At 41.4% G+C, this 18,875-nt stretch overlaps 1 protein-coding gene across 2 annotated transcripts in view; it reads right to left on the bottom strand.

The window, feature by feature from the left end:
• CHCHD3 (coiled-coil-helix-coiled-coil-helix domain containing 3) overlaps positions 1 to 18,875 on the bottom strand; it is a 147,870-nt gene that overhangs the window by 19,524 nt on the left and 109,471 nt on the right. For both annotated transcript variants that reach the window (XM_065655404.1, XM_065655411.1), the window contains exon 6: positions 8,223 to 8,293. In XM_065655404.1, the coding sequence (XP_065511476.1) occupies positions 8,223 to 8,293 (71 nt within the window). The remainder of the gene's footprint in view (positions 1 to 8,222; positions 8,294 to 18,875) is intronic.

Genomic DNA, 18,875 nt, shown 5'->3' with positions numbered 1-18,875 from the left:
TCCCAGATGCCAACATCTGCAGCAGCCCCGTCTCCAAATGTTGCCAGCTGCGGCTCTGCATCGCCAACATCTGCAACATGCTGAGACACAAATACGAGGACCAGGATACAATAAATGCAATTCGCTTCCGCTACCAACAGCATTTCTGCTGTTTTGAGAAGGAAGACGGCATTTTTAAAAGTTAAAACGAACCAGCATCAGGTTGCTGGGTGAGCGTCAGAAGATACAGAGGAGCTTGTTGAACACTCCAGTCCTGATGGACACATTATGAAACCCCGACGGCTAAGCAAAGTCCAAATCTGATTGAGATTCATCTCCATTTGGACTGACCTAAGCAAACAGGCAGATAAAAAGCAATATGGGAAGATAAACTGCAACTAAAAGTGCAGCTCTGCACAGAGGAGCTACTAGAACACGCCTGTTCGCCGCATGCTCGATGTTTTCGCAACTTCCCGCAGTAGAAAAGAAAAATAAATAAAATATATTTTTATACCACTTAGGCTTTCAGAGCTACAGACTAAGGTAGGTGCAATGTACCCATCAGATGCCACGATTTTCAAGTGCAGGAATAACTTTTACTACCAGCACCTAAAGAGAGAAGTTTTCCTTCTGAAATAATCTCATGTGAACTAGGAGGCAACAAAAGACAAAATAATCACGTCATAAGGCATCTTAACGCTACTTTTACAAACCTCATTTTCTGAGTATGACAGCACTTTGCAACACAGCATATTATTTGGTATTATTTCCCAAAATGTTTAACGTACACTTTGGCTTTGCAACTGTGAATTCACTTGGATGGAGTTTAAGCAGAACAACTGCATTCTAATTTTTTTTGCCCCTAATTTAGCCCAATGCTACTGGAAGGGAAAAAAGAAAAAAAAAAAAAAAAAGAAAGAAGTGGTTAATTAGAAGTAGCAGCAAATGAGCCGTAATGAAGGTGTTGTGAATGTAAATCAGGGATGCCCGATGCAGCGCCAGCAGCATCTGTGAAGCAGCTTGTGAAGCACCGAGTTGGTGTCGATGTCCCGGCATCCCGCTCTGATCGCTTCATCACCTTCCGGAGCTCCGATGGGAAAACGAAGGTCGGTGGCGCTGACCTCCCTCCCCGCAGCTCAAGCACGCACGAATATCAGCGGTCGGTCGGGAATCGCCATCCTTCCAGCCCGTGATTTCGGAACGGATGGTTCCATAGCCGGGGGCCTTCGCTAAACAGATCGCACGAGCTCCCGCAATATGAAGTGTTGTGTTCTAACGTGTACAGGTAATTGGTGATTTGTTCTTCAGCCTGTAACCGGAAACAGGTGTATGCTGCTTGAAAAAAAACATACCATTGACTTTGCAAAACATGCTCCTTTCCAGAAAGCGAGGCTTGCTGCTGCGTGCTGCAGAGTGGGGGCTGTGAGATTTGTAGGCTTTGATCCTACAGATGGCTTGGACCCGCAGAAAACATCCTTAGAAAAGGTATTTTTAAACCTCAGCAACAGAAGATTACAGAATACAGAACAAATTAATAATAAAGAAACTGTAGGGTTTAACCTTCCTTGGTTTAATGCTGTAATTTGGACATTATTTACCTGTGTTTCCACAAAATCCCAACAAAGGATGCTTAACGTATTAAAACAAGAGGCTTTAGTCCTTGAAAGGGAATGTGGAGCCAGATGTGCCGCGGTAGAGATTGACCTGTCGGCGACGCCGCAAGGAGTCGGTCCCGAGTGGGAGCTGCCCCTACCGAGGGCATCCAGCAATTTTCAGGGGGCTCGGTTGATCACCAGCACGCAAAACAAGGGAATGCGCCAATCTAACCCTTGGCCAGTGATGCACGAAGGGTTTCGCTCACTCGCTTTCATAAGGAAGCCTATAAAATTATTTAATATGTAAGCAAATAGAGAGAATCTGTGGTGTGTTTTCCCCTTCAAACATATCAACCAGACTCACCTGGAGAGGGAAGGGACGTTCAGATCGAGAGGTATGTTTGCCCACCTGGTTATCCAACCATAACTACACCTATATCCTACTATAACTACCCTACCCTCCAGAAAATATTTTGTTATTTTAAATACTAATTCGTATATTAAGAAAAAAAAAAAACAACACTCTTAGTCATGACTTTGTGCTTTGCTAAAATTAATTTTAAGATGGTTTTCTCCATTCCAGACCGTAAAGTATCTGTGTGTGAAAAATTGGTGATAGCCCGAGGGGAGCTTTAATGAATATACCAATGATTTCTAGAAGGGAAATAAAGAAAAAGGATTATGGCGAACATGGAAAGAATTGGCTTAGCCCTCTTAATTAATGTGCTGCCTAAATTTTGAATAATGGATCGTAAAAGTTAATATAACTCTCAAAAAAGCACATTCAATGCTTCAAACCTATCTCCTGACCACATAAGAGCATTTAAATTTCACATCACAGCTCAAATATTTCAATGAATACACATGTCCCCATGCAAACGGACTCATGATTCTGGGCTTAACATAAAACCACACAGATATTATGCCGGAATCCCCTGCTCCCACTTCGTTCAGAATGAATCTGCATCCACCTCAAAAGTGCACAATTAATATTTCATCCAGCTCTGTTGAGTACTCTCATTCCTAATGGAGTGTATTGATCAAAGGAAGAAAGTTAAACATCTATGTTGCTGTAGGGAAAACTGAAGTTGTCATATTTCATAGGTAAATGTACTGAATAAGGGTTTTATAGAATTTTTATATTCTAAAACTGTTCAAAGGACACCCTTTATATATGTTTATAGGCTGGAGAGCAGCTGAGACGGGTAAGTACTGACTGGCCAAGTCCCTTCATCGAGCCAAAGTGATGAAGCAATAGGCAACTCCATCCCAAAGGCTGAAATACATAATTCCTGCTTCTTTACTCCGATTCAACGGCACGCATAAGGCACGCACGGTGTAAAAGGTTTTGCCAGCTGAGCGAACGCTGTGTCAAAGCAAAATCGCTTATACAAAGCAGCAGTAGAAAGTCAAACACGTTGCTTGAACAAGCTCTGCCAGCCCTTGGCTAAGTCTATCAGGACCAAGCACTGGCTGAAAGGAGTGAGCAAAGCAAACAGATCCTGTTTTATTCCTTTAGCATTCAAAAGGAACAGGATTTGCAATGTACAAGACAAATAGAGACTCAAAAGATTTGGAGTCTCTTCATCAATTTCCCTTCCTACCTGAAGCAGCTCTACGTGTGCTGAATCCCACTCGGTTTAAACCTAAGAGAGGTGACAATAACACATCCACCCTGCAAAACACCATTTACGCTTCGCTCGTTAAGTGTCAAGCAATTAGATATTGGACAACAGCACTGGTTAAACCAATGTAAGTGACTCTTACCGCTGTGCACGGTGTCAGCACGACCTGGTGCAGCTACACGACCTTGGGGAACAAGGGGATGGGGTGGAAGAATAGAAAGAAAGAGAAATAAGACTCTTCAAGGACCTTCTGCCACTAAGAAAAGCTCCCTGGTTTAAGCTGAGTTTATGGTATTTAACATCGCACGCTCCTTCAAGCTCCTCCCTACTGTGAAGATTGGATATTAAGAACAATTTCTTCCCCAAAGGGCTGTTGGGCATAGGAACAGGCTGCCCAGGGCAGTGCTGGAGTCACCATCCCTGGCGGGGTTGAAAACATGTGGAGATGAGGTCTTCAGGGACACGGTTTAGTGCCAGAGTTGGGTTATGGTTGGGCTCAATGATCCTGAGGGTCTATTTCAACCAAAATAATCCTATAACTTACAAACATACCAATCCTACGCTCATCTATGGGATGTTGTGGATAACTAGTCCATCGTCCTCAGCCGTAACACTTGAAGAATTCAAGAACAAAACAACAGTATCATACATTCAAACAACACTGAAATGACTGTTTCGTGACAAAGCACTATATATATGTGCTATGTTTGTGAGAGGAAAGCTTAAATCAGGATGTTTCTATTTAGAGCCCATTGTCTTTGGCTGAGCAAAGGGAGCTCAACTAGAAGGAGACAAGACTGCAGGTTCTGTCCAAGGATTTCTAATTAGCTTTCTATTTTCTGTTACTGAAAAAAATACTATGTAGTAATTTCCCAAATAATTGTACGTTTAACTTTAGTTTTTCAAACCAACTAATGCTAATCTAGACAGCAAATGGAACTGCCAGAAAATAGAAAGTTTCTCCCCAGTGGATCTGCACAAGCAGAGACAAAGCAGAAACCATTTGCCTGGATATCTCCAACATGGATTTCTATGTTAAAGTTGCATCTGCATTTTTTTCCACGTCCAGAAAAAAGGCATCACTGCTTTTCAAGATGGAAGCGTCTCTGGTATTCATTTAACGTGGCTTCACTTCCCAGTTCAGAAGAACATGAAGTAAAAACACAACATAGGAAGCGCTCTTCATGTTTCTATGTCTTTCAGATAAGCAGCAAACACAACCGTGCTTTAAATTTTATTTTCAGTAAGCATTAATAAACCAGGCTTCATGATACAGAAGTCACCAGTTGAAGGAAGACACAAAATTGATGTTTTGTCAGTTATTCCCACTCACTCTAAACTGAATCAAACCCCCTGCTGAACATATTTTTCAAGGCTGTAATAGCCTGTTGCCCGGTTATCACCCATCAGTGATCAGAGCAATGGAAATGATCAAGGATCATGTGAAACATATTGACTTGGTTTGTAAAACTGTTATTAAAACGTCACAAAATGTGTGAAGATCGCAAGGCATGAAGCAGCCTGAGCAAACTCCAAACCTTTCTGCGTTTCATCAAACGAGCTCCTCCAGCTCCTGAGAGACATTCCTCCTCCTGATGGCAAGCTTCGTGATCAAAAATCTCATAGTAAGGCATAAAAAGCCATCGAAATCTGTAATTCCGAATAAACACCCAAGCTTCCAAACGATGCAAAGAATCCTCTGTGATTAAAGTGGTTAGTGATGGATAATTCCATCCAGGAAACACACAGACACATCGAAACCCTGCACTGTGATGGACAAGATCCAGAATTTGGCTTTTTTTGGAGACACGGGAGTTTAGAAGTGACACATTGAGTTACGGGGGAAAACCTCACCCTTGCTTTGCTTTGCACAAACGCTACCTGGGCAGTAGAAACCAAAATGAACGGCCGATCCCCATCGATGACTTGGGTTTTCTATCAGTCCGGCCGGCTGGAAAATACATCTTTGCCAAGAAACCAGCGGCAAGGAGCAATTCCAAGTTGTCTGAGAGCGGCGAAACAGGAGCGGAACAGCAAAATATTTTGGAAAAGGCACTAGTGCACAGCTATGAAGTCTCTTATCTACCACACGGAATCAAAACCCACAGAAGAGAAAAGCAAAGACGTATTTTCGGCAGAATTTGCCCTATCTGCTCACTCTATTCCTAAATGAATAATCGAGATGTTACTTGGCTCTAGACACCACGGGGGAATAAAATGTCACCACCGCAGCTGCCAAATTTCCCACTCCCAGCCCTACAAATTAAGGGGAAAAAACACACAATACGAAAGTACAATTTGATTAGTTAAAGTTCAAATCTTTGCCCAAAGCCCGGCTCTTCCTGTAATAGCGCATTCTTTTCTTCTTGTGTAAACTTCTCATTAGAGCAGAGACATCTTCATAATATAATAATTCTGGTTATAATGTAACTGCGGGTAACATAACTCCTGCATTAGGAAAGGCAGCATGCCCCAGTAATGTTGTTTTAATGTAATTTGTGTACTGCAGGAACCGACTGAACCTGGTCATTTAGGAGATGATCAATGGGAATTAGCGTCCGCAGCAGATGAACCATTTGATAATTCAGAATTTGATCAATGGGAATCAGGACCTCGCCGAGATAAAACATTTATCATGAACATTTGGAATATCAGTGTAACCCAGGCAGCGCTGGAGAAGATAATAAAGAGGCATCAATAAGGACGGCAGAGAAAATACAGAATATCTGCCAGTTCTCGGAGACAAGTCTATATGGCATATTTATTTTTTTCCCCTTCTAATGGGGCAAATTATCTCTGAAGACTGATGAAGCCACAGTTGATATAATTTCAGGGACTAAATGGAGGAAGGAAAAGGAAAATCCAGGAAATATTTAAGTAATTATCCACTTCTCTTTGCTCTGGAAGGAAATGTAGCTTAAAAAGTTGAAGAAATGCAAGTTCTCCGTAAAACTTAGTAACTAATTCCAGACATGTTTAAAATACAGCAAGACTACTTCCTAATAATACCACAATTAGATCTATTAATCTCGCACTTAGAAGCCGAAATCACACTGACACGCAGCACATTGGTTTCTGCATTAACAAAATTTAGCAGTTCAACCTTATTTAATTCTTCTTTTACAGCCAATTAAACAGGCTCTTTAAAAACCGTTGCTTGAAACCCTGTCCTCAACGCTCACACGCAATTAAATTGCACATGAGAAGCGGCTGGTGACACCAAAAGAGCATCATCTTCAGCTTTCGCTAAATCATACATCATTTATCCATCAAGCTACATACAAAAGGCAGCGATAAAATAACACCTGCCAAATTTAAGCCGTCAATAAAGAGACACGGCATTTAAAAGGATCTTAGAAAAGGAAAACTTTTAAATTATGAAGCAATGTTGATATTTCATGCACTGTATCAAATCTACTGCAATTCATGCACATACTTCAGATAACTTTTTCTTTTCATTAATGTTTTCCTTTTTTTTTTTTAATACTGGATCCACTGGTCAAAAAGTTGCAAATAATTTTTCAGGAAATTTGGCTTGAAGTGCAAAAGCAGCACTGCAATTTCACTAATAAGATTTCAGCGACGATTAATTGCATAGGTGATTTCTATTTATACCTTTAGTCTGCAGAAAATTAAGGAAAGACCAATCTCATCAAGTGTTTGGAACCTCTGATTCCCTCTCCAAATCCCTCTTCAGTAAATACTCTCTGGTTTATGCAGATGGACCGAAACATCCTTCGAAAAAAATTGTTTTCTTACATTTTTTGGTATTGTCTGATCATAAGGACTGGCCCCTGCTCTACCTCCCAGCTCCACTTGTGCAAAAAGGAAGCCAAAAGCATTTGATTTATTTAGGAAATCATGTAAAAAGGCAAAGGCAGAGCCACTTCCCACCTCTGGCCACAATAACCACCGAGAGCTCTCAACTAGTACTTCAAATCACAACAAAAGCTTGTTTTGGAAGCAAGTCAGATTAGGCAATAATTAGGTTTTAAAACATGAAAATACTCCGGTAGAACAGAGGAAGGAGAGATACCCCCTTGATGGGAGTCTTGTTACAGATGAAAAAAAATTACAACGAATAATAACATCTCAGGTTTCCCATACGTACTGGGAAACCCTCCAAATTTTGCTTCCATCAGCCTGTGAGTCAATGGGCTCTTTGTCCCTCCTGACAGATGAATTGAGTCCTCAACATACTCCGCACCATTGACCAGTACAAAGACTTTATATATACGCTAGAGAATATTTAACAATTCACGGTATTAAGAAACGAAACTATTTTTATCTTACGGTTAAGAATTTTATTTGTATGATTACCAGCTCAAAAAGGCCTTTTCTCTTCGTGCTCATTGAAATACAAACCAAAATGTAAAATGAAAGAAAAACCCCTCCACGAATCTAAAAATCGTCATAGAATAATTCACTTTGTGCAGCATTACTTGGTTATTACCGATACTAAAAGGTTGTAAAAAGTTCTCTGTGCCTCCTTACTAAAATGACAAATGGCACCTTCTACCTAATGGATGAACCAGCAGAAAGGGAAGAGTCCAAGGCCAGGGGTCAGAGTCAATTTGATCCATCAATTACTGTATCTTCATTTAGCCATCCTCGGGACCAATAACAATTATTTAATTTGACCCTCACCATTAAGGGCAAAGCGACGTTGCTAATTTAAATCCTTCCACATCATGCAAGCAATGAACACTATTGTAACGTGAAGTTCAACTACGATTTTTGGTTCTCCATTAGGAAAAAGAAAGTTAAGGAATATATTTTTAGAATATTTCATGCATCTTGTCAAACATAAATTATTAGTACGCTACCAACTGCGCGTCCAGTTTCTGCACAGCTTACAGTTACCGTGAACCGGTTTCCAAATTCTTGAAAATTGTCTCATTTCAGTAACTAGCACAGAACGATAGGATGTACGACTGGGAGAAAGGGGAATTATTGTGCATTTTAACACGGATAAGAACTCATCCAGTGGTCAGGCTCAAAAATAAGAGTAGAAACGACTTACTTGAACCGAGCTGACACTTCATCGGCAGCTTTTTGGTATTGCTCTGTGGTAACTTTGTAGAACTGGGCACTCTGGAAAATTAAAAAAAATAATAATAATTCAGGTTTCATATATCAATTATATTCATGCTAATATCTAGCAATGCTAATTTAGATACTTTGTCAATTTGAGTTGCTCAAAAAAATAAGCCAAATGATAGCTCTCAAATCAGATATTCTACAAAGTTCCAGAGGTGAGAAGTTTTTTTTAAATGTCTGTCCTCCAGGTTCTGGAAGGTTATGCAAGAGATTTGCCTCTTAAGAAGGAAACTGTAAAGAGACACGGGGTAAGAATCACATATTTAGTACAAGCTGCTGTTGGAGCCTTTGAAGCTTCTCCATTACAAGAGGAAAAAAAGAAGAGAAATCAAAATACTGACCCCTTACTTGTTAGCACGCCCCTGTATGTGTTACTCACACACATATCCCCATTCAGTTTGCAGATGGTATTTGAGTCAAACTTCAAATTTGCACAATAAATTAACTACGGCTTGACCTTCCCCTCTGCTCTTTGCCTTGCTAAGGCCTATCACAGAAAGTTATTTTAATATTCCAGACTTCCAGGTCGCCTCAAGCAGTTGCTAATTTTAATTTTGAAAATCAGAACATAGTTGCATCTCCCCTAAACCCAGGAATGGCTTTCGCTCGGTTCCACCAAATCATTAATTTCCAAAACGCAGGCAAGACGAGATTGAATCATCAAGCAATAGGACTTTCCTATACTTAAAAACGGCCAAGTTTCTCAGTGGGACACAGGATATTCAAACACAAATCACTATAATGTTGTGATGTTTCATGTCTAGATAATATATACGTGGTATTTTAAAGAGGTTTTTATAGCCTTGGCACAGTTGGACTTGAGATGTAATAACCAAGGCACCTGGCTTCACAGTTGGAGGAATAAAGCAAAGTTAAAGCAGTTCAGAAGTTCTCTAAGAGCATTTTTCTCTGAAGGGTGGGACAAACCAACAGGCCGTGGAGATGTAGAAAGGTTTTGCTGGCACTTGCAAGGACTTTTCTGTGGTTTTGCAGCTCTCGAGTCATTTGGCATCCCAGGGAGTCACGTTAACATGGCAACAAAACTCTTACAATCACACACACCGCGTAATTATATATCAAACCCATTTTGAATCCTTATTTTAACCATCTACCTGTTAATACGACGGTTTAAGGTCAATTCATTTTACAACGTGATTTTGCGTCTTTAAAACAGTTAACACACAAATGGCACAATGCAATCCGTAGAAAGCACCATTCTAATTTTATTTTTGGGTAAAGAAAGCAATTTTGTTCATTTAAGACACTGATGTATGGAAAAACATGTGTGTCTAAAACATTGTTAAGGAAAACAAAAATTAAACCCCCCTGTAACAGGAGAGATCACTTATTTGTAAAAGGCAAAGATGACATAGTGTCCTTGATCATTGGGTTAGTAAACACGTCCTGAGCAACATTTATCTGTGCCAAATTATGTTATGAGGAATACAGGTTATACAGCCCACTATGGCAAAAACACCTGGAAACTCCAAAAGAGAAAACATATTAGTATCTACAAAAATAAAAGAAAATAAAATTTACTTTTCCATTTAAGGATCTTATCATCTGAGGTTCTTCCTTTGAATTATAACCTTGAAATGTATAGAAATCACTGAAAAAAACCCAAATCCAGACAAGGGTAAAATTGTATTGCAAGTCTAATATTTTACCACAAATTATAATAAATTGCGTAACATCCAACATGGTCAAAGGTCAGGCAGGGAGCACAAAGAGCACAGGGGGCTCCTGCGCTCTTGCTTCTGAGACTCACACCTAATAATTCATTTGTACTGGAATCAAGGTTTCCATGCGCGCGACTTGGCGGGGGGAGTCATTTATTTTTTCATAAATCATCGTCGGCCCGTAAGAGAATGAAAATTAAACCCTCCTCACACCAGCGGCCCCCCTCGCGTTCCGCAATCTCAGCTGCCCAAAGACAGGCACGTCCAGGGTCCTCGGCCGGAGCTGAAATCAATGGGGACGCGGTGAGACGACAGACGGACGCGGGTGGGAGCGCGGACAGGTCACCGTTTGAGATGATGAATCGCTCTCTATCATCCCGCAGTCCCCGACGATGCTAACATTTACTATAATCTTATTTGGGCTGCGATTTATCTTTCTTTGGCCCAATCAATAAAGATGAACACAACAGTTGTAAGGATCGATCGCAATTTTTTATCATTTTCAAGCATGAAGGAGCATTTCTGACACAAAAACAATATTCTAGGTGTACTTGTTCTACTTTTTAATTGCAGCTCAAGTAATCAACTGAGCTGCTATATATGCCAAGAAGTTTAAATCCTACAGTAGACTCAAGCCATCAAGAAATAATTTGTTATCTCAAATAAAAAGTGGGCTGTGTTTCTTGGATCACATCTTACTTTGAAATTCATTCAGGTTCTTTTTTAGAGATACATGCTCTTTAATCCAGAGATGAAGTTTAATTTTAGAAGTCCTTCCTAATCCTCAAGGTAACAGTGCAGTGGTAATTTCCCTAAATACAAGAAAAAAGGTGCTATAGCACAGCACTGTTGAATAATTTCCTCTTGATAAATACATATATGTATTTACATTGTCTATATAATCTGCATATTCACATACTGTTCAACTCGAAGTAGAGGAAAAAAAAAACAACTTATGATCCAAATCTCAGGTTTGTAGCAGTGGCAGATCCATCACCTCTGAATCAGGCCTGTGCATCTTCACAATTCCCAGCAAATATTCCAAATACAGCTGTTTTTTCCCCAAAGTCTGCATGGGTGGGAGGAAAGAAGCAAGGCAACAGAAATGCGATACCACCCACCGTTCTGCATCAAGCATCGTGTGCATGAACATACAAACCTCGGCTATTTTTATCACATTCCACACACTCTATATGTACTCATAGGATTCTTTCAACTGAGCAAGTCACTAACACGGTGGCAAATACTACAAACAAGTTCCCTTGGATCTTTGATTTGGGTCCCTCAGGTATATGCATTATAAAAATAGTCTCCATTTGCATAGTTACACAGCATCTTCCCCTCTTTAATTTTTTTCTCTGTGGCTATATAACAAAAAAGCTGCTTTTGTGCAGAACTTTACAGTCTCCTTTGTTGCACGAAGTATGTTATGAAAGACGCTATGAACTTCCAAGACAGAAGTGTCGGGGGTCTGGCAATTAATCACGATCCCAGATTACACAGAAGACGCTATTTCTACATTTGTTAGGGAGCTCTTGCATGATGTGGGCATGTTGTTCAACTTCAGTATGAAAATAAAGCTGCAAATTTGGCTCTTGATGACTAAAGCCTTTGCTTCTTCAAAGTATCCGGTCTAAACTCATCACTCAGATGTGCTGCAGAATCACAGAGGTTGCTGCCGAGCAGATCCCACCACCTCAGAGTGTTCAGAATGACATGAATTGTAGATACACAGAAAAGTTTGGGTTGAAGGGCCCTTCCCAGCTCCCCCAGTGCCCTCCCTGCCACGAGCAGGGACATCTGCACCAGCTCAGGTTGCTCAGAGCCCCGTCCAGCCCGGCCTGGGATGTCTCCAGGGATCTGTCTCTACCAACACAAAGGGCATCTCAATAATTAACTGAAATTAGGTGATTAATAAGTGATTATGATCCTATTATGAACTTTAAGGCTGCTAAAGTTGGGGGAAACGAACCCACCTGTGTGCCTGTTCTTCATTTCTCATCTGCTTGACTGAAGAAACACTGTCCACCTTGAAAATAAAAACTAAGGGACTGGATCAAACAAAATACTCACCGAGCTCACGACTCTGGCAAGCATTAACAGTACATGTGTAGGATAAAGAGCAGAAAAGGCACACAGTGATCATAGAATCATAGAGTGGTTTGGGTTGGAAGGGATCTTAAAGGTCATTTAGTCCAAGCCCCTGCCATGAGCAGGGACATCTTCACCCAGACCAGGTTGCTCAGAGCCCCGTCCAGCCTGGCCTTGAACACTTCCAGGGATGGGGCATCCACAGCTTCTCTGGGCAGCCTGTGCCAGGGTCTCACCACCCTCATGGAGAGCAATTTCTTCCTTATATTTGATCTACATCTACCGTCTTCCAGTTTAAAGTCGTCACCCCTTGTCCTATCACTACAGGCCCTACTAAAAGTCCCTCTCCAGCTTTCCTGTAGGTCCACTTCAGGTACCAAAATGCCGCAATAAAGTCTCCCTGGAGCCTTCTCTTCTCCAGGCCGAACAACCCCAACCCTCTCAGCCTTGCTGGCTGATCCTCCAGCACATACAAGGACTAAAATCCAGTCCTACGAGGATGGGCCAAACTGCACCGTGACTGTCAGCGGGGGTGACCCCGGCATGTCGGATTCGAACAGCCGATCACAACCAATAAGTGAGAGTCCAACACACAAAATACCAGAAAAAGCTAAGGATTCCAAGGTGTCGTGTCTTACCGACCTCTTAGTGAGCACAAAAGGTACTCGCGATCATTACTCACCACGCCTTCTCCATGCATAAAGAACTTCAGCCTTAATTACCTCCCACAGGAATTATGGAATTTATTTTCATTTCTTGACTATTATAGGAAAGGTAACACAGAAAGATCTGTTAGCAACTAGGAATTTTTCAAAGTTTCAATGCTGTGAAATAAATAATGGATGTCGTGCACGCTAAGTACTACGTTGAGTCATATGGAGGAACGTCAACAACTACACCAGCAGGTAGGGCGATATTTTAGAGGTCTGTGTCATCTGAAGGAGCCCACTGCCTTCTGTGCTGACATCTTCCAGCTTGAAAGTATTTGATTTTAGCACTTGGCTACTCTTTCAGCAGAGAGACCTTAAAACAACAAACAACAAACCAACCCAACCAACCAAACAAAAAATTGGTGAAGAGCAGGCTGGGGGAAGACAAAGAAGAAATCCACCAAATGCTAGAAAGGCTGTGATGTAACATCATAACACTGAGCTTGCATCACCTGGAAATTTATGACACTTAATATCTTCAATACAGTCCTGTTTTAACTCAAATAACACAGCAGTAGGTAGAATTGACTTCTGCTGGCCCAGCTGTCTTACAGGTTCTGATGTTGCCAACAGCCATCAAGCTCTCTGCCCTGTTCCCTCAATCCAGACAGCGCATTCTTCCATTAGTCTACTCCTACAGAACCACAGACTGGTTGGGGTTGGAAGGGATCTCTGGAGATCACCCAGTCCAACCCACCTGCTAACGCAGGGTCACCAGAGCAGATCACACAGGAATGTGTCCAGGCGGGTTTGAATGTCTCCAGAGAAGGAGACTCCACAGCCTCTCTGGGCAGCCTGGTCCAGGCTCTGGCATCTCAAAGGAAAGAAGTTTCTCCTCACATTCAGATGGACCCTCCTGTGCTTCAGTCTGTGCCCGTTGCCCCTCATCCTGTCGTTGGGCACCACTGAAAAGAGTCTGGTCCGTCCTCTGACACCCACCCTGGAGATATTTATAACCACTGATGAGATCCCCTCTCAGCTTCTCTTCTCCAGCTGAACAGCCCCAGCTCTCTCAGTCTCTCCCCATCATCTTCATATCCCACCGCTGGACTCCCTCCAGTAATTCATTTTCCTTCTCAAACTGGGGAGCCCAGAGCTGGACACCGAACTCCAGATGTGGCCTCACCAGGGCAGAGCAGAGGGGGAGGAACAACCTCCCTCACCTGCTGGTCGCACTTTTCCTAACGCACCCCAGGGACCATTGGCCTCTTGGCCACAAGGGCACCTTGTTGGCTCACGGTCACCCTGTTGTTGACCAGGTCTCCTAGGTCCTTCTCTGCAGAGCTGCTTTCCAGCAGGTCCACCCCAACCTGTACTGGTGCCTGGGGTTATTCTTCCCCAGGTGCAGGACCCTACGTTTGCCCTTGCTGAACTTCATCAGATTCTTCCCTGTATCTCCAAAACAGGAGACTCTCCTGATAAGCAACTCCTCCCTTCTCAAAGCCTCTTTAACTATTTGTACCCGTTCCTCCTCTGATGTCCTCAGCTGAAGTGTTCTGTCCCTCTCAGTCTCTTGATGTTGGCACAATAACGTTGTACTCGGGCTGTTCTTCTGACCATCTGGACTTTGCACTGGCCATCGTGTGTTTTGAGAGCCCAAGAGTGACAGTTAGAGAATCGCAGACTGGTTGGGGTTGGAAGGGACCTCTGGAGATCATCCAGTCCAACCCACCTGCTAACGCAGGGTCACCAGAGCAGATCACACAGGAACGTGTCCAGGCGGGTTTGAATGTCTCCAGAGAATGAAGTTCTCAAGGAGTGAGTGATCCTCAACCTTCACTAGCACTTGGGCAATAGCATCAAACAGATAAATACACTGTAGGAAACACTATTTTTTCTCTGCTTACCCACCTGGATCTGCACGGCGGAATGTTTTGGTAAGATAAGCAAAATCTGAACCAGAGGAGAGAGACTTCTGTTTGAATAAATGTGTGAATTGATATTTATATTGATATCAACAAGCTCAGGCACATTTTCCCAGGAATGGCAAAAATCACAAAGCATCCAAATTCTGCCCAATTTTAGCTTCCTTAAAGAAAATTCTTAAAATGCAGTTCCAAAATTATCTATTCAGTTTTTTTTTTTTTTTCAATTATTGTAACCTCATGTTAGTTACCATACAGGCAGTATGCCAGAAGAGTTCTGTTAAAAAAAACCAACTTAGCAAAGCTCATAGTGTTTAGTCAAGTGACTAATTTGAGGTGTGACTTGAACCTAATTGACTCAAGACGACCACATGTTACGTTACTTAAGTGTTTATGGCCCAAAGATAACACATAGGACGCAACCGAATCAAGTAGTATTTTCTATGCCTTTCACTTCTTTGGAAAGATCAGGATTTGTCATTCTTGGGGAAGAATTATTATTTTTCTTTTAAGAGTTATATTTAAAAAAAAGAGAAAAGAGAGAAGTGTAGGCTGGCATTGTGTAAAAGAAGCCAAAGAAAAGAGGACATGAATTTTCCTTTTAAATCCATCTAATTTCCCCTGATAAATACAGAGTAATAGCAAGTAAAAATAAAGTATAAATTCAGGTAGATAAAAATGAGATGTGACCACGGGCAGAAGCCTTTTCATCATGTTTGCACCCAAAATAATCTTCCCCGAACAAAAGTAAGAGCAGAAGTTTCTTAAAGAACATGTTGTGGAGGAATAGGAGAAGAATTACTTTGCTAGACAGCTCTGATTTCAAAGGTCTGTTGAAGAAAATAAATTCCTGCTGAACCTCAGAAGGTCAGCTGTTTTGTCTGCATGTGGGACCTCAAAGCACAAGTGCATGTTTTAGTCTCTGCTGAAAATCTTCAGATTTTCAGCCAGATAAAGTTCTGAATGATCTCGTGTCATCCAAGCTGATAAAAGGTTATCAAAAGAACCAGGAGAACTTGAGCGCCCTCATTTAATTTCACTAAAGATACATCACTTATATGCACTATTTTATTACAAATGTGCTGAAACTGTTTTTACTGCACTTCTTGGCATTGAATTTTTTCTTTTAAGCCCCTTGGCCCTGAATAGGTTCAATATGAGATAAAGATTCATGCAACCTATTTTTTTTTTTTTACATTTAATAGTGATGTAGTTAACAGTTTATCTGACAAAGAAAAAGATGTGTGACTTCCATACAAAAGAGATAAATCTGGCCTTTGCTTCAAGTTAGTGCTGTGAAAGACAAAAATGAGCCCAGCTTGACTTGAGAGCAGCTCAGCACCTGCTCCACCCACCAAAGGAACCAAGAGCTTGGGCTGTTTGGCACCTTTGAGAATCAGGGGAGAATTTTTAATTTAAAGACTTCTTTTTCCTTGTCATCCTCCCCCAAGGAAGGACTCAAAGCATCAGCAGGCAAAGATTATCATGTTCCCTGAACGGCAAATTGGAAAATTTTCTTTGCCTCTTTTAAATCCATTTCTGCTGAAGTTAAGCTTTCTTTCATCCCTTAATTGAACTACTGGCCGTTTCATCTCGGTATCTTTTACAAACCCATTTGTGGATAATACAAAGCATTTTGTTTCTGTTGACATGTAGCCCAAGATCGAGATGGCATTAACAGAGAAGATTTCCAAAGCAAGAAAGAACAAATAAGCCTTAAACCTGTAGAGTTGCTTCACAGACTGGAATCCAGAAGTAGGGACAAGAAGTCTAGATTGACCACCACTGTTCCAAGTGACCTACTACTACAGCATTTGTGGAAAGGAAACCCATCCAGGAGTGTGTTTTGGGGACCATGGAAGGTGTAGAATCATAGAATCACTTTGGTTGGAAGAGACCCTCAAGGTCATTGAGTCCAACCGTTAACCCAGCGCTGGTACTGCCCCATGTCCCTGAGAACCTTCACGTCTGTCCAGCCCCTCCAGGGATGGTGACTCCACCACTGCCCTGGGCAGCCTGTTCCAATGCCCCACAGCCCTTTCCAGGAAGAAATTTTCCCTAATATCCAATCTAAACCTACCCTGGTGCAACTTGAGGCCGTTTCCTCTCGTCCTATCGCTTGTCCCTTAGGAGAAGAGACCAACACCCTCCATGCTCCAACCTCCTTTCAGGCAGCTGTAGACAGCAACACATCATCAAGCCCCACTGTTATATAAACTATAAAGGAGACCATGTGGATTACAACAAAAAAAGGAAATATTAACTATTAGAAGAAATAGCTTTAAAACATCCAGTCACGCTTCATCTGCGAGGCTGCCACTAAAAGCAACAATGGAGCAAGAGGAGGAACTGGGGAAGGGGAAATGACGAAAAGAGAACAGATTACCTACTGGAGCGTGTATACGTCTCAGTTCGAAATTAAATTACAGCTTCATAAATATATGACCATTTTTATGGCATCTTTATTTGAATTAAAACCCTCTATTCGTGTCTGAATTGATTTTAATATGCTATAGAAAACAGAGGGTATAACATCGCACAGTTTCCCAAGTAACACTACATCTTTATTCTACCTCAAATGCTATTAAAGTGATCTATGAATGAAGTAATTTCTTCTGAAAAGTCATCAAATCAGGCCTTTGCTCACATTTTTAGATAAGTTATTTTTCATACAAGTTATGACTTCTAACATCTGGTCCAGCTGCACTATTCAAGCAATTGTTCTATTTTGCAAAGATGAAATAAAGGATGTTCAACTCCTCATGCAGAGAACCTACATATAGCTTAGGACTTCTGCCCCTTTTAGGGTTTTTACATGCTATTATGTGCTCCTTTTTGAATAATTGCCTTCGGTATTGTTTTGCCTTCATCCCAAGATAGAAACTCACTGGATGGACCAGAAAGTCCTCTGTACCTGTCATAGGGCTGAAAATAATAAGCTTTTATGAAATAAGAAAAATTAATAATTTAGCTTTTATGAAAATCTATTCAAATGGAGCATCTTTCCATAAAGGAAAGGCTGCTGCCCAAAGCAAACCAGTTTTCCAGTTCAGAACTGCTGCACAAAGGTAACCTACACAAAGGCATCCAAGAGATCCCTCAGTGAAAGACTTTGACCACGTAACGAGGGACAATCCAGAAACAGAGATAAAAGACGAACGGACAGATCCGGGGATGTGCTTTCATAGCAGAGGAGAATTTTTTTATATGCAAAAAGAGGGAAAAGTAGCTATAAGGCAGGGAGAGAGAAGATAAACTGAAAGAGAAGCTCCAGAAAGAAAAAAAAAAAAGTTAAGGTAATGACCTGGGATCCTGGACTAAGCCTACAGAGGATATCCAGGTGGTAAGCAAGTTAAAACTAAGGAAGTTTAGGCTAAGACTAATTTTGAGGATTTTGGTGGAGTTTGCCTAAAGCGACATATTGCCTGTGTTGGCTCAAATTCAAGTACAGCTCCCTCTCTTCTGTCCTTTACTCCCAAACCTTCGTAAAATCTCATCTCCCTCTTATGTCCTGGAAGAAATTGGCTCTGGACCAGAGTGTCCCCCTGACAGAACAGATGTCTGAACTATTATGGGCTGAAGGGAGGACTTGGGACACCCAGTGCCACCACACACCTTTTCTCCAGAGGATGAAAAGGCAAACGGGTACTCAAACCAGTGCTGGAGATGCCAGAGAAAGAGATACAGAAACACAGGCTGTATTTTGGCAAATGTTCTGCAAGAAAACAATTCACTTCCCAACATCGTTTGTTTGATTTTATGATGTGTGTGTTTGTCCAAGACTATATATCCAGCGTACAGCAAGTGGAGCAAAGTACCTAACTCAGTTATCAGCAGAAAATGGGGAAAATAGCCAATTCTTTGACCTTTTCTTTTGAATTTCCAGTCCTGTTTTTCAGGCGCCGCTAACAAATACTTTTAACTCCAACTATTAACATCTCTGAAGTTTCTCCCCAGATATGCTTCACTTCACTTCTCTGCCCCAGCAGAACATTGATCTCTAATTTGTTAACGCTCAGAGCTGCCAAAGAAAATGAAAACCTTGGTGAAAAGGACAAATCTATTCCAAGTTCTTACAGCTATTCAGCCAAGCATCTAATCTGCATGTAATTGTAGCCGAGTCTTTAATACAAATGTTCTCAATCTTAGAGATGCATGTGTAAATGCACAACTATATTTACATCTCCCGCTGTTGACAAGATGCATCACCTTAAATGGTTCTTATTTACAG

The sequence above is a fragment of the Caloenas nicobarica genome, chromosome 1 (genome assembly GCF_036013445.1).
Source record: "Caloenas nicobarica isolate bCalNic1 chromosome 1, bCalNic1.hap1, whole genome shotgun sequence".
Taxonomy (NCBI): domain Eukaryota; kingdom Metazoa; phylum Chordata; class Aves; order Columbiformes; family Columbidae; genus Caloenas; species Caloenas nicobarica.
Note: the sequence above shows the minus strand (reverse complement) of the source record. Positions and strands in the feature narration are given on the sequence as shown.